The following is a 12,292-nucleotide window of genomic DNA, read 5'->3' on the forward strand; positions in this document are numbered from 1 at the left end:
TCCCACGGAGCCCCACCCTTCTCGCTTCCCCTCCACCACGGGTGTGGGGACAGGGCGACCTCCTGACTGCTCAGAAACCCATCTTAGCTCTGGAACTGACTCAAAGTAACGATCACACCTCCCCCACATTCACACATGCACCCGCCTGCACCCTCGCCCTGGAAGAAGTCTGGGAAGTTCCCTTTGGGTCAAGAGGCTGAGCCCTAAACCCCCACACAGCCTGGTCCCCTCAATCTCAGACACGACCTGGACCAGCCACACAAGTGCTGGCCACCACCCCAAGCATCTTTAAGTCACACAGAAAGGATAAGAGGGCCTGGAGGCCTCTGGACAGTTAGGGGCCCCTAGGGGCCCCTTTCCATCGCTCACAGATTGGAGTTAGATAAGGATTTCACAGTCTTTAGAATGAGAAACTGGCTGCCAATATAGAGGAGATACAAATGCTGGTTCTCAAACTTAGCTGCCAGCTAGAATTCCTGGTGCACATTTGTGCCTGTTAAGCGCTAAGTCACGTCTGACTCTTTGTGACCTCACTGACTGTAGCCTACCAGGCTCCTCTGTCCTTGGGATTCTCCAGGCAAGGATACTGGAGTGGCCGTTTCCTCCTCCAGGGGATCTTCCCGACCCAGGGATCAAACCCTCATCTATTATGTCTCCTACATTGGCAGGTGGATTGTTTACCATTAGTGCCACCGGGGAAGCCCCAGAATTGCTGGAGGAGCCTTAAAAAAAAAGATCTCCATGCCCAAGCTCTACCCCAGATGGAATCCATCAGTCTCTGAGAAGGGACCCAGCCATCGGCATTTTTAAAGCTCTGGGGACTTTAATATGCAGCCATGTCTGACAGCCAACACCCCACCCGTAACAGGTTCTCAAGGTGGGGCCTCATGCCAGCATCAGCGCCCATGAGAACGTGTACTCCACGCCCGACCCACTGGATATAAAACCTTGGGCTGAGGCCAGTGCCCTGTGCTTGGGCCAGCCCTCTGAATGACCCAGGTGCACACAGCAGGCTGAGAAGCAGCGTTCCAGAAGGAGCTAGTCAGTTCAGGGCTAAGGGCGTGAAGAGCGGCTATCCCAAGATCAGACAGGACTCACGCAGAACACAGTAGAGGCCCAGCTGCTCATAGCCCTCGCAGCAGTCGGTCACATTCCTGGGCTCCGGAACCTCCACCGCCAGGTACCGGGTCCGGTAGACGGTCTTGGGGCAGCGCCGCCAGGGGATCCAGCCGCCGCAGGGAACGTGGGTCAGGCGGGACATCTGCACAGCCTCCACGCTCTGCACGCTCCGGATCACGCTGTAGTTGCACAGCCGGAAGCCCAGCAGAGAGAGGCCTTTTTCTACGAGGGAGGGAGGAGGATGGAGAAACAAGAGAAGAAAATGCCAGGATCAAACCATTTGAGGGGTCCTCTGCAAGTCCCCCGCTTCTGCAAGAGCAGGTGAAGCAAAACCCCTGCACAGGGCAGAACCCAGGGGATCTGCCCACTGGCCTGTATCTGAGAAGGCCATGCAGTCATGGAGACTCAAGGGATAAAGCATGACACCTGCGCTGAGCAATCCTCCTCTGCAAGGCAGGAGACGCCTCCCAGCCTGACCCTTGCTCCCTATCCTAGCGGTGCTGACTCTACACCGGAGGGAGGGATACACAGGAACCAAGCATCTGGGGCTCATGTCCTGGGCTCTGCTTCACGTCCTCAGACTCTCTGGGCCAGAGAGACTGTGCACACCTCTCATCTCCACAGTAAGGGCTGTCACATGGAACATGAATACATAGCAGTTCCCTCAATGAATACACCAGCCCAATATGTGCTGGGCACACTGGCAGTGACACCCGTTTTGGAATGAGATGGAAGATAAACACACAGGTCAAGCTCATGTGAGACGTGCATAGACAGTAAAGTGCAGTCTGATTTTTGCTATCGTCAGCAGGAGATGAGGGTATGGCGCCTGCAGTGAAACATCCAGGTAGCCTTATCTGGCCCTGAATGTCTTTCATCTGGAGCTTGGCTTCTGGGCACAGATGCCCATGGCCTTCGCCAGCATCATTACTTGGTTCTTGAGACCCTGTGGCACCTGCTCCCACCAGCCCCATGCCTCAATGTCATGGACCAGCTCACCTGGGGTCCTGGGGTGTTCTATCTGCCCAGGAAGCCTCTACTGCCGCATGGAGCAGGGACCATTATTATGGGTTGAAGGATGGTGGCTGTTGTTCAGTGGCTCAGTCATGTCCGAGTCTTTGCGACCCCATGGACAGCAGCATGCAGACTTTCCTGTCCTTCACTGTCTCCCAGAGTTTGCTCAGATTCATGTCTGTTGATTCAGTGAAGCTCTCTAGCCATCTTGTCCTTTGTCGTCCCTTTCTCCTCCTGCCCTCAATCTTTCCCAGCATCAGGGTCTTTTCCAATGAGTCAGCTCTTCACATCCAGGCTGAAGTGTGTCCCACCCCAAATTCACACACTGAAGTTCTAAGGCCCAGGACCTTATAATGTGACCTTAATTGGAAGTAGGGTTTCTGCAGACATAACTGGTTGAGATGAGTTTATACTAGAGCAGAGTGGCCTCTAATGCAACATGACCAGCATCCTTATGAGAGGGGAAATTGACACAGGGAGATAAGATGGGAGATGAAGGCTGAGATCAGGGTGATGCTCCTACAGGCCAAGGTCACTCAAATCACAAGCAGACTCAAGCCCCCGGAAGCTGAGGAGACATGTGTCTAGGACAGACCCTCCATCCCAGACTTAGGAGGAATCCACGTGCCCACACCTTGATCTTGAACTTCTGGCCTCCAGCCTGAGAGGAAATAAATCTCAACTGTTAAGTCCCCCAGGAATCCCTGGTTGCTCAGTGGTAAAGAATCCTCCTGCAATGCAGGAGACCCAGGTTCAATCCCTGGGTCAGGAAGATTCCCTGGAGAAGGAAATGGCAACTCATTCCAGTATTCTTGCCTGGAGAATCACATGGATGGAAGAGCTTGGCAGGCTGCAGCCCTTGGGGTCACAAAGAGTCAGACACAACTCAGCGACCAAACCACCATCACCAAGCTCCTCAGTCTGTGGTTCTTTGCCAAGGCAGACCCCAGGGCTGACACGGAGACCATGGGGTGCCCTCCACATTTGAGGCTAGTGTGGGACTCACTGCATTCATGGGCTGTCAGTGAAGGACGAATGAATGACTTGACTGTATCTTCAGTTTTCATATACTCAACGTCATATAGCACTCTAAGCTCTATGAGACTGGGTAGGAGCTCTATGTTATAGTGTAAACCTTCAGGGAGAAGCCGGATTTCTGGGGCAGAGCTCAGAGGGGACATCAGAAATCACCTTCATCCCCATGCCAGGACAACACCCTTGGAGACTCCCACCTTTGTCCTCCTGGGTGCTCAAGTGCGCAGGCGTTAAGTCGTTTCAGTCATGTCCGACTCTTTGTGACCCCATGGACTGTAGCCCACTAGCTCCTCTGTCTGTGGGATTCCCCAGGCAAGAATACTGGAGTGGGTTGCCATGCCCTCCTCCAGAGGATCTTCCTGATCCAGGGATTGAACCCACGTGTCTTATATCTCCTGCATTGGCAGGCAGGCTCTTTACCACTAGGGCCACCTGGGAAGCCCATGGGTGCCCACAAGCATGCAGAAAGCAAGGCTTGGGGGTTGGTGATGCCCAGAAGAAACGAGGCCAAGCCAGCCCTCATGCTCGGGCTGGCGGCAGAGCCTGCAGCCTTCCTCTGGACAGAGCTGGGTGCTGAATCCCACCACCCCAGAGCGAGTCTACTCCCAAGCCGCATGGTGGCCTCCCTGGGGATGGCAGGCCCCTGGGGGTGGACGCAACCTGCACCCACCAAAGAGCGGGTCCCAGGAAGCCTTGGGAGGGATCAGGAGGCCCCTGGCTGGGTGGGGTGGGGCAGCAGCAGGCAGCTTCCGAGGCCAGAGCTTAGAGGTGACTGCGGGGGCTGAAGAAGATGCACAGTGAACAGGGTCACTGTGGAGCAATGGGGTGAAAAGGACAAAACTTCCTGCGTGGAGAAGCTGGTGAGGCTGACCTAGACCTTGTTTTTCATCTGAACTGAAGACAAGATGCAACCACTGATAAAGATTACTCCTCTGCCTCCAGAAAGCCTCTGGGCCTGATCATGACAAGGTCCCAGCTGATCCTCAGCAGAGCCCTCCTGCACACAGGCATGAGCACACACACACACACACACAGACGCACACACACATGCACACAAACGCACAGACACACACACAGCAGATACACACTCACACACAGAGACACAGGCACACAGACAGACACAGACACACAGACACACACAGACATAGATACAAACACACACAGAGACACACACAGACACACACAGACATAGATACAAACACACACAGAGACACAGACACACACACACAAATCTTCCAAACTACACTTGCCTCTCCTTGTTTCGTTTTTTACATTCTGCTGGAGGCCACCAAGTCCTCCCCAGGCCTGGCTTCTTGCCGGAGCCCACCACAGAAACCACTGGGCATATCCTGCTGCTCAACAAATCCTTTCAGGAGCACAGGAGGCGGGGTCCCCGGGTTCTAATCCCAGAGGGAGAAAGCCTAAGTGCTCTGGTGGGTGCTGAGGTCAGCACTCACACCAGCTCCACAAATACCAGCCGTGTGGTTCTGACCTCATTTCATGTCCCCTCAGTGCCCTGGTCTTGCCTTTTGTAAAATCGTAGCTGTGCCTGGGACTGTAGGAGGATTAAATGACATCACGGCCATTGCCCCAGTCTGTGAAACCTGGGAGCAGACAGACCTACAGCCCTGATGGACCATTGAGTTGCCCCCACCCAAGTCCTCATGCGCACGAAACGCCCCCTGAGATCTCCTCTGGCTTCCCGACAGTCCCATCGTCCTGCCACTGACCTGAACGATGTGCACGTTACTCATTCTGGAGGAAATACCAAGTTTTCTTACAAAATCACAGTTCATAAAAAAGAAATAACAGAATTCTGCCTAGTTGTGAAGAAATTTTAAACCAGTTCAAAACTGAAACTGAGAATAGGAACAGAATGGCTCTGTTTGAATTCCCAACAGAATAAGATGGATGTGTAGGAGAAAATGACTTAAAAGCTTTGCAATCTCAGTGCTCTGAAATCTGGGGCTTGAGAATCCCAGTGTGTTTTTGGCAGCTGACACGTGTCTCTAAAAGGCCCTGGATGTGTTCTTCACCCTTCACATACCCCTGGGCCACAAGCTCCCTCATTTAATGTCGAGGAAATGGGGTTGGCAGAGCCCAGAGCCCCAGCTGAGCGGGAAGACCCACATCCTGAATCCCCCTCCCTGGTGGGGGAAAGAGGGTCAGAGTCTGGGTCGAGGGCAGGGTCGTCCTGGTGGAAATCTTGCCCTTGGCCAGCTGTGTGGCCCTCTGTGCATCCCTGGCCACTCTGGGTCTCCCTCCCCTTTTCTGTAAATTGAAGACTAATGTGCCAAGGCTCCAGGGACTTCAATTCTCAGTCTCCAGGCATGTGCTACTCTCAGCAGGCCTGTAGCATCTGTGCCGCTGGCAGAAATGCAGAGTTCTGGGTCCCATCCCAGACCCCATGACTCAGAGCCTGCCCTTGAACCCCACTGACCCCCAGCTGATTCTGAAGCATTCCTATCACCTCTTTTGCAGTGACAGAAAGTTTGCCCGAAAAGGAGCAGACCCTGACTCTCCCAGCAGGTGCATCTGTGCCTGCCCCCACTCTCAGCAGGGCTGTTGTCCTCAGGAGACCCTCTCCTGGGAGCCCTCGCCCCTCCAGCATCGCCCACACAGAGTCCAGACCCCTCACCTGTGAAGCCGCTGGCCTGGCTTGGGTTCACAATGATGAGCAGGGCCAGCAGGGCCAGCCCAAGGGTCCTGAGCATGGCTGGGCAGTGGTGGTGACTCCAGGTCTCTCCTGAGTGGCAGCACGAAGGGGCCTGGGCTGCCTGGACCCAGAGAGAGGGCCCGTCTCTCCCCAGCACCACTGACCGTGGCAGTGGCTTCAGACAGGAGGGACTGCCAGGAGCAGTCCCTTATGCCTGCTCGTAAACACCAGCTACCACTGTGGCCGTGTCCCCCGGGTCACCGGGGTGTCATGGCCCATCCTCCATCCAGGCAGATGGCATCTTTCAGGAAAGGTGAGTACCCACCTGCCAGACTACATCGCTGGGTCCCATCTCGTTGTTACGCAAAAAACACATCTCAGACCGAATCTGACTCCCTCCATCAAGTCCAAAGTATTCTCTTACCTTATCGTCGTGAACTGGCAGGAGAAAACAGCAGCAAATCAAAGTGGTACATCAGATTCAGAGAGCATCCTTTGCACAATTGGACAAATAGATCAAAAGCCATAAACCTACCCCTGTGACCCAGCGATCCCTGCCTGAGGCTGGGTCTGAGGGCCATGAAGTTGCGGTCTCAGAGCTGTCATCACTTGCCAGAATTTAAAGCCGTAGGGCGTGGAAGTGAGCCTTCGGGAGGAAGGGGGGTAGTAAGTTAGTACAGAGCATGTGAATGTAACATCGCCCAGACATGCACCCCGGGAGGACGCTTAACAGCGTGGAAACAGCTTCTCATCTTGTGACATCAAAGCAGAGCCTCAAACAGTTCTGTCTCCAAAAAAAAATAACAACTCCATGATTCTATGAAAGTGGGCCCAACCCAAGAAGGGCCAGAGGAATAAAACATGGTAAGGATGAACTGATGCTTTCAAACTGTGGTGCTGGAGAAGACTCTTGAGAGTCTCTTGGACTGTAAGGAGATCAAACTAGTCAATCCTAAAAGAAATCAACCCCAAATATTCATTGGAAGGACTGATGCTGAAGCTGAAGCTCCAATACTTTGGCCACCCGATGCAAAGAGCTAACTCACTGGAAAATATCCTGGTGCTGGGAAAGAATGAGGGCGGGAGGAGAAGGGGGCGACAGAGAATGAGATGGTTGAATGGCATCATCAACTTAATGGACATGAGTTTGAGCAAACTCTGGGAGATAGTGAAGGACAGAGAAGTCTGGTGCACTGCCATTCATGGGGTTGCAAAGAGTCAGACATGACTGAGAGACAGAAAAACAACAAATGATGACAGAATGATAGATGATTTATGTTTTATTTCAGTAGCCATCATGTGTAAACTGAATTTGTAAATTTCATATCATATACTTCCTAGTCAATGCCACTTTCTTATTCCTCTGTTGGGTCATCTTTCATCACGTGGTACAATTTTTAATATTAAACTAGGCACAGTTGTGAACATTATACAAAGATCTCATTGGTTCTAGTGAGAAAACTTTCAAATAGGATAATAAAGATCCAGCTCAGCTCCATGGTTCAGATGTATAATTCCCTCATGCTCAGCATACAGAACAGTTCTGCCAGGAGGGCCCTTCTGGCCTAACTCCCTAAGAACATGACTACATCTTTAATTCTCCAGAGATTAACCCCTGAGATGATTAACTGCAGGGTTAACTGCAGTTTGCAGGGTTAACGACTAGATCACAGATGCCAGGATGAGGAAAAAAAAAAAAGAAGGAATTGGAAATAATCGTACAGTTAAGGGGCTCAGAGCGAGTCTCCTGGGAGCCAGTACCCTTTATAGAAAAACAGTACTCCAGGATTGACTCACAAATCCTGCTGCTCTAATGGAGGTTTAAAAAAAGGGTCAATAAGAAAAAAATGCAAGCTAAAGTTGTAATAGAACATTCAAGAGAATAAAGTTCAATTAGCACTAACAGAATAAATGTGTGTATGTGTGTTACTCGCTCAGTCATGCCCAACTCTTTGCAAGTCCATGGACTGCCAGGGTCCTCTCTCCATGGAATTCTCCAGGCAAGAATACTGGAGTAGGTTGCCATTCCCTTCTCCAAGGGATCTTCCTGACCCAGGGATTGAACCCGGATCTTCAGAGTTGCAGGCAGATTCTTTACCAGCTGAGCCACCAGTAGGAAAAGTATTACAATGACGCTAAATATGAACATTTAAAATATGAGTTGAATCTGTATTCCAGTATTCTATCACCTCTTAGAACTTTTGCTGCTATAAGATACAAGCACTTCTCTAAAAGATGAGGTGGAATCAAAGAAAATCTTGTATTTTGTGAAACTGGAAATCGGCCTTGGGCACCACTTTTTCTCATCTTCAGAACCACCCTGTGAAGTAGGTCCCTTATCTTCCTTGTACAGATAAAGAGACTGAGAGTCCAAGAGGCCCTCAGCAAGTGGGATTCAGTTCTGAAACCCACATTCTTCACACTCCACCCCTGTCTGGACACAGTTCAACCAGGAGAGAACCCAGCCTTAGACCCAGAGAAGGGAGCAAAATCCAGACCTTTTGTCTGCTGAGCGCTTCCTGCCAACTAGAAATTGTCCATGAAATATTGTTACAGTATGCTTTCTCTTCATATCAAAGCCATGGGATTAAAAACTCCCTCACTCTCGGCAGCCTGGTCTAGCTGTCCTCTCTTACCCTGCATTTGCATCCTCCGGGCACAGGCAGAGTAAGCGTGTGGGCTGTGTGTTTCATCCACAGCAAGGTGTTTCCCTCCAGCGTGCTTTTCTGCCTGATGCCACAGGGATTTCCCACATTTGACTTTCCCCTGTTAACACGCTGAGGAGAAAGAACCATGCCCTGTAATCAGCAGGGCGATGGATGGCCCTCCAGGACGTCACTTCTGGGTGCATCTGGCCACTGATTCAACCAGCAAAGGGCCCCCAGGTGCCCCTTCCGGAGCACAAAGTCCAGCGTCCTGCCAATGCCGTGTCCAAGAACGAGGGGACTGGGGGAAGCCAGCGGGGTGCAGGCTGGATCCAAGGACCTGCACACACACTCGTTCACACTCACACACTCACACCATAGTATCCACACATGTAGGCACGTTCACACAGTCACCTATGACACACTCACACTCACTCTCACACTTGCAGGCTCACTCACACATGTCCACATTCACACCCACATGTGTGTGTGTGTGTGTGTGTGAGCACACATGCATGCTGGCACACACATGTGTGTGTGTGCTGTCTCACAATGCTTGCAGGCACACTGCACAAGCATGCTTGCACACTCACAAGCTCACATGTGTGCCCGTATGTGCAGACACACACCCTCACATTCTCTCACACACATACAAACAGGCAGGACGAGGGTGAGCTCCCCGACCCTGGAACACACATCTTCAAGGACGGAGCTGTGCCCGCTGCCATCTGTGACGGAGCCTGGGCTGAGCCATCTGGAGGAGGAGGGGTTGAGTTAGGTAACCTCCAGAGGGCCTTTCTCGTCTCTGGCTCTGAGTTCTGTGGTCCTAAGAGGGAGGTTCAGCTGACTCCACTACAGAATCACACCTGCCATTACCCCACAGGCCAGAATGTATACATGCCCAGGGTCAACCTGGGATGCGGCATCATGTGCGTCTGCGTGTGCAGGGCCATTACGGGCTCCAGAGGTCATCTGGGGCGGGAAGGGCATGGGCGGCTTTGCTCACAGCCTCCTTCCTAGAATCCTGCTCCACACGCAGCCCAGGGGACCACTGTCCACCAGGAAGGGTGGGCAGGTGGGGCCATGGGGTGCCAGGTGCTCTCCTGCTCTCTCTGACCCAGGCAGGGGCGGGATGCACAGAAGAGGCGTGGGTGGCAGAGGTGGGGATGGAGGGTGAGAGCTGCATGTGGCACCTGGGGACGGGGTGGGGTCTGGAGACAGCTCTGCTTGTTGTCCATGGTGAGGTTGGTGCTGGAGATGGGGAGGTGCCCCCATCTCTAAAGGGTCATTTCCAGGGACACTAGCCATGACGGATGAAGTCCTGAATGGACAAAGTCTGTTGGACACTAGTCCATGATGGATGAAGAGCTGAAGAGGAGCTTCATCAAGATGGGAAAACGTTGGATTTCAAAGACTCCCTAGGATCCTGGCTCGGCTCCTGACCCACTCCAGGCCACTCTCTGCCACCCCGGTCACTTAGAGCCATGTTTCCCGGGGCACAGTGAGGACCCCCGCATCAGAATCATGTGGATGGGCTTGTTGGAAGTGCAGGAGCCCCCAGCCTCACCCCAAACTTCTCAGATTGTTCAGGGGCCCCAGGGGCTCAAGTCCCGCAGGAGCACACAGACCCTTGAGCAAACCCACCAAACCCTTCTAAACCCTTCTAAAGTCCCGAGGACACAGCCCTGTGTGGGGCAGCCCCTCCCATGGGGTGTGGGTCTGCCGGAAAACTCCTCTCGACGGGCATCAAAGTTGACTTCCACTCTGGAGCCACCACTCAGGGGGTTCTGGTCCTCCCTGAAACCAGATGGCAAAACCATGTCAGCCTGCCCCATAACGGCTGACATCTCTTCTGGAGGGTTCTGAGCATCCTCATTTTTAGTGTGGTTGCTCTTACGGTCCCTCCCCACACACTCATCTCTCCTCCACCATAAACACACACAGAGACACACACACACAAACATACAGGCACACACAGACACACACAGAGACACAGACACAGAGACGGACGCACGGAAGGGCCCAGAAACAGGGAGGTGAGGAGCAGGAGAAGGGTGGCCTGGGAACAGGGGCCCACGCCCAAGGCATGCTCTGCTCCAGCCGCGCTGCCTCTGGATGGACATAAGACTCTACCTGTGGCGCCTGGAGGCTACACCACCTGCCCTGGGCGAAGTCGTTTCTGGGGCAGAGGGAAGCGGCAAGCCAGTGGTAGGTGGGGTGACACTCCTGGTGGCGGCCTCACTGCCCCCCTCCTGGCCAGAGGGCCCACCCCAGGGTTTCGAGCTGGAGGTTTTCACTCCTGCCTGCCCTAAGGATGGGGTCACAAACCATCCTGGTTTGCCAAGGCTGAGGCATTTCTCAGGATGTCGGACTTTCACTACAAACCCCAGGAAAGTCCCATGAAAACCAGGATGAGTTTGTCAACTACTGGGAATCTTGTTAAGAAACAGCAGTTCCCTCTCCCCATCCCCAGCCCAGGAAATGGCTTAGAACCTCTCGGGGAGGAGCAGTTACTTTTTTCTCTTTTTTAAAACATTTTATTTCATACTGGAGTATAGCCAATTAACGATGTTGTGGACAGCAAGGGGACTGGGCCATACACATCCATGTGTCCATTCTCCGCCAGACTTTCTCATCCCGGCTCCGACATAACATTGAGCAGAGTTCCCTATGCTATGCAGTGGGACCTCATTGATTAAGAACCCTCTTCCTTTAAGGCATATTGAGGGGGGTGGTTTCAGGGAGACAGCAAGGTGGACAACCCCTTGTCCAATCCAGACCCAGGGCAGTTTGCCAACAAAGAGACAGAAGTGAGATGCCCTTGGATAAGGTGCCCCCTTATCCAAGGTGTCCCCGCTGAACAGCAGCCCTCCCAAAACATATGTCCAGGTCCTAACTCCTGGTCTCTGTGAACGTGCCTTTATCTGGAAATAGAGTCTTGCATATGTAACCAAGACAGAGACAGGTGTGATGCATCCACAGCTGAGGGACACCAAGAGTTGTTGGCCACAGCAAAAACTGGAAGAGGTGAGGAAGGAGCCTTGAGAAGGAACCACGCTGCTGACACCTTGGTTTCAGACTTCCGGCCTCCAGGATCATCAGAAACTGAAGGTCAGTTGTTTCAGGGGGCCCTGCCTGTCAGACTGTGTTACAGTCACCCCCAGGACACTCATGCACCCCACTGGTCAGAGGCGTAGTCTCAGCCCCCTTTCGTCAGGCCCCCAACTGGTGGTGGTGCTCTTCCCACCACCCCCGCCCTCTGCCCACCTCCCCACTTCTCCACTCCGCAAGTCAGCCACACGTCCAGCAGTTTCTTTGTGGTGAACAGTGAGAAACATTTGAAGATCGTGGGGTCTGAAGGTGACTTGTACATTCATCCTTTCAGGAAGCGTAGGCACCAACTTAAAATAACCCGGCCGGGTTCCAGGGCTTCCAGGTGTGGGGGGCTTTCTGCAGCCTGCAGAGCCGGGAGAAGGCCCTCAGGACGTGTCTCCAGAGATGACTGAGAAGTCACCACCCTGGGCATTTCCCATTCACCGCCCAGCCCATGGCCCTGCTCTGCCAGCCATGCCCAGGAAGGTCCCTCCCTTTGATTGAATGGGTCTATAACACCTTCGTCCCACTAGGAAAGCACCTTTTCCATCCTCTGGTGGAGGGAGGTGTGCTTGGGGTTTGGCTGTGTTGTCTCAGCCACGTCTGGGTGATTCCCCTGCAGAGGCGACTCACAGTGGCCCACCCTCAGCTGTTCACACTTGGCGTTGGCCCTGCCTGGCTCCTTTGCAAACCCTCACTCACTCTCACTTAGAGATTCCCTGACGTTGTT

The 12,292-nt window shown here is 53.1% G+C and overlaps 1 protein-coding gene across 1 annotated transcript in view; it reads right to left on the reverse strand.

Annotated features, from left to right (window-relative positions):
- UMODL1 (uromodulin like 1) overlaps window positions 1-5,882 on the reverse strand; it is a 75,963-nt gene extending 70,081 nt beyond the window's left edge. Inside the window, exons 1-2 of the mRNA XM_061168050.1 lie at window positions 5,807-5,882; window positions 1,099-1,341 (exon numbers count right to left, since the gene is read on the reverse strand). Coding sequence (XP_061024033.1) covers window positions 1,099-1,341; window positions 5,807-5,882 — 319 coding nt within the window. The remainder of the gene's footprint in view (window positions 1-1,098; window positions 1,342-5,806) is intronic.
- Window positions 5,883-12,292: the final 6,410 nt, after the last annotated feature.

The sequence above is a fragment of the Dama dama genome, chromosome 19 (genome assembly GCF_033118175.1).
Source record: "Dama dama isolate Ldn47 chromosome 19, ASM3311817v1, whole genome shotgun sequence".
NCBI classification, from domain to species: Eukaryota; Metazoa; Chordata; class Mammalia; order Artiodactyla; family Cervidae; genus Dama; species Dama dama.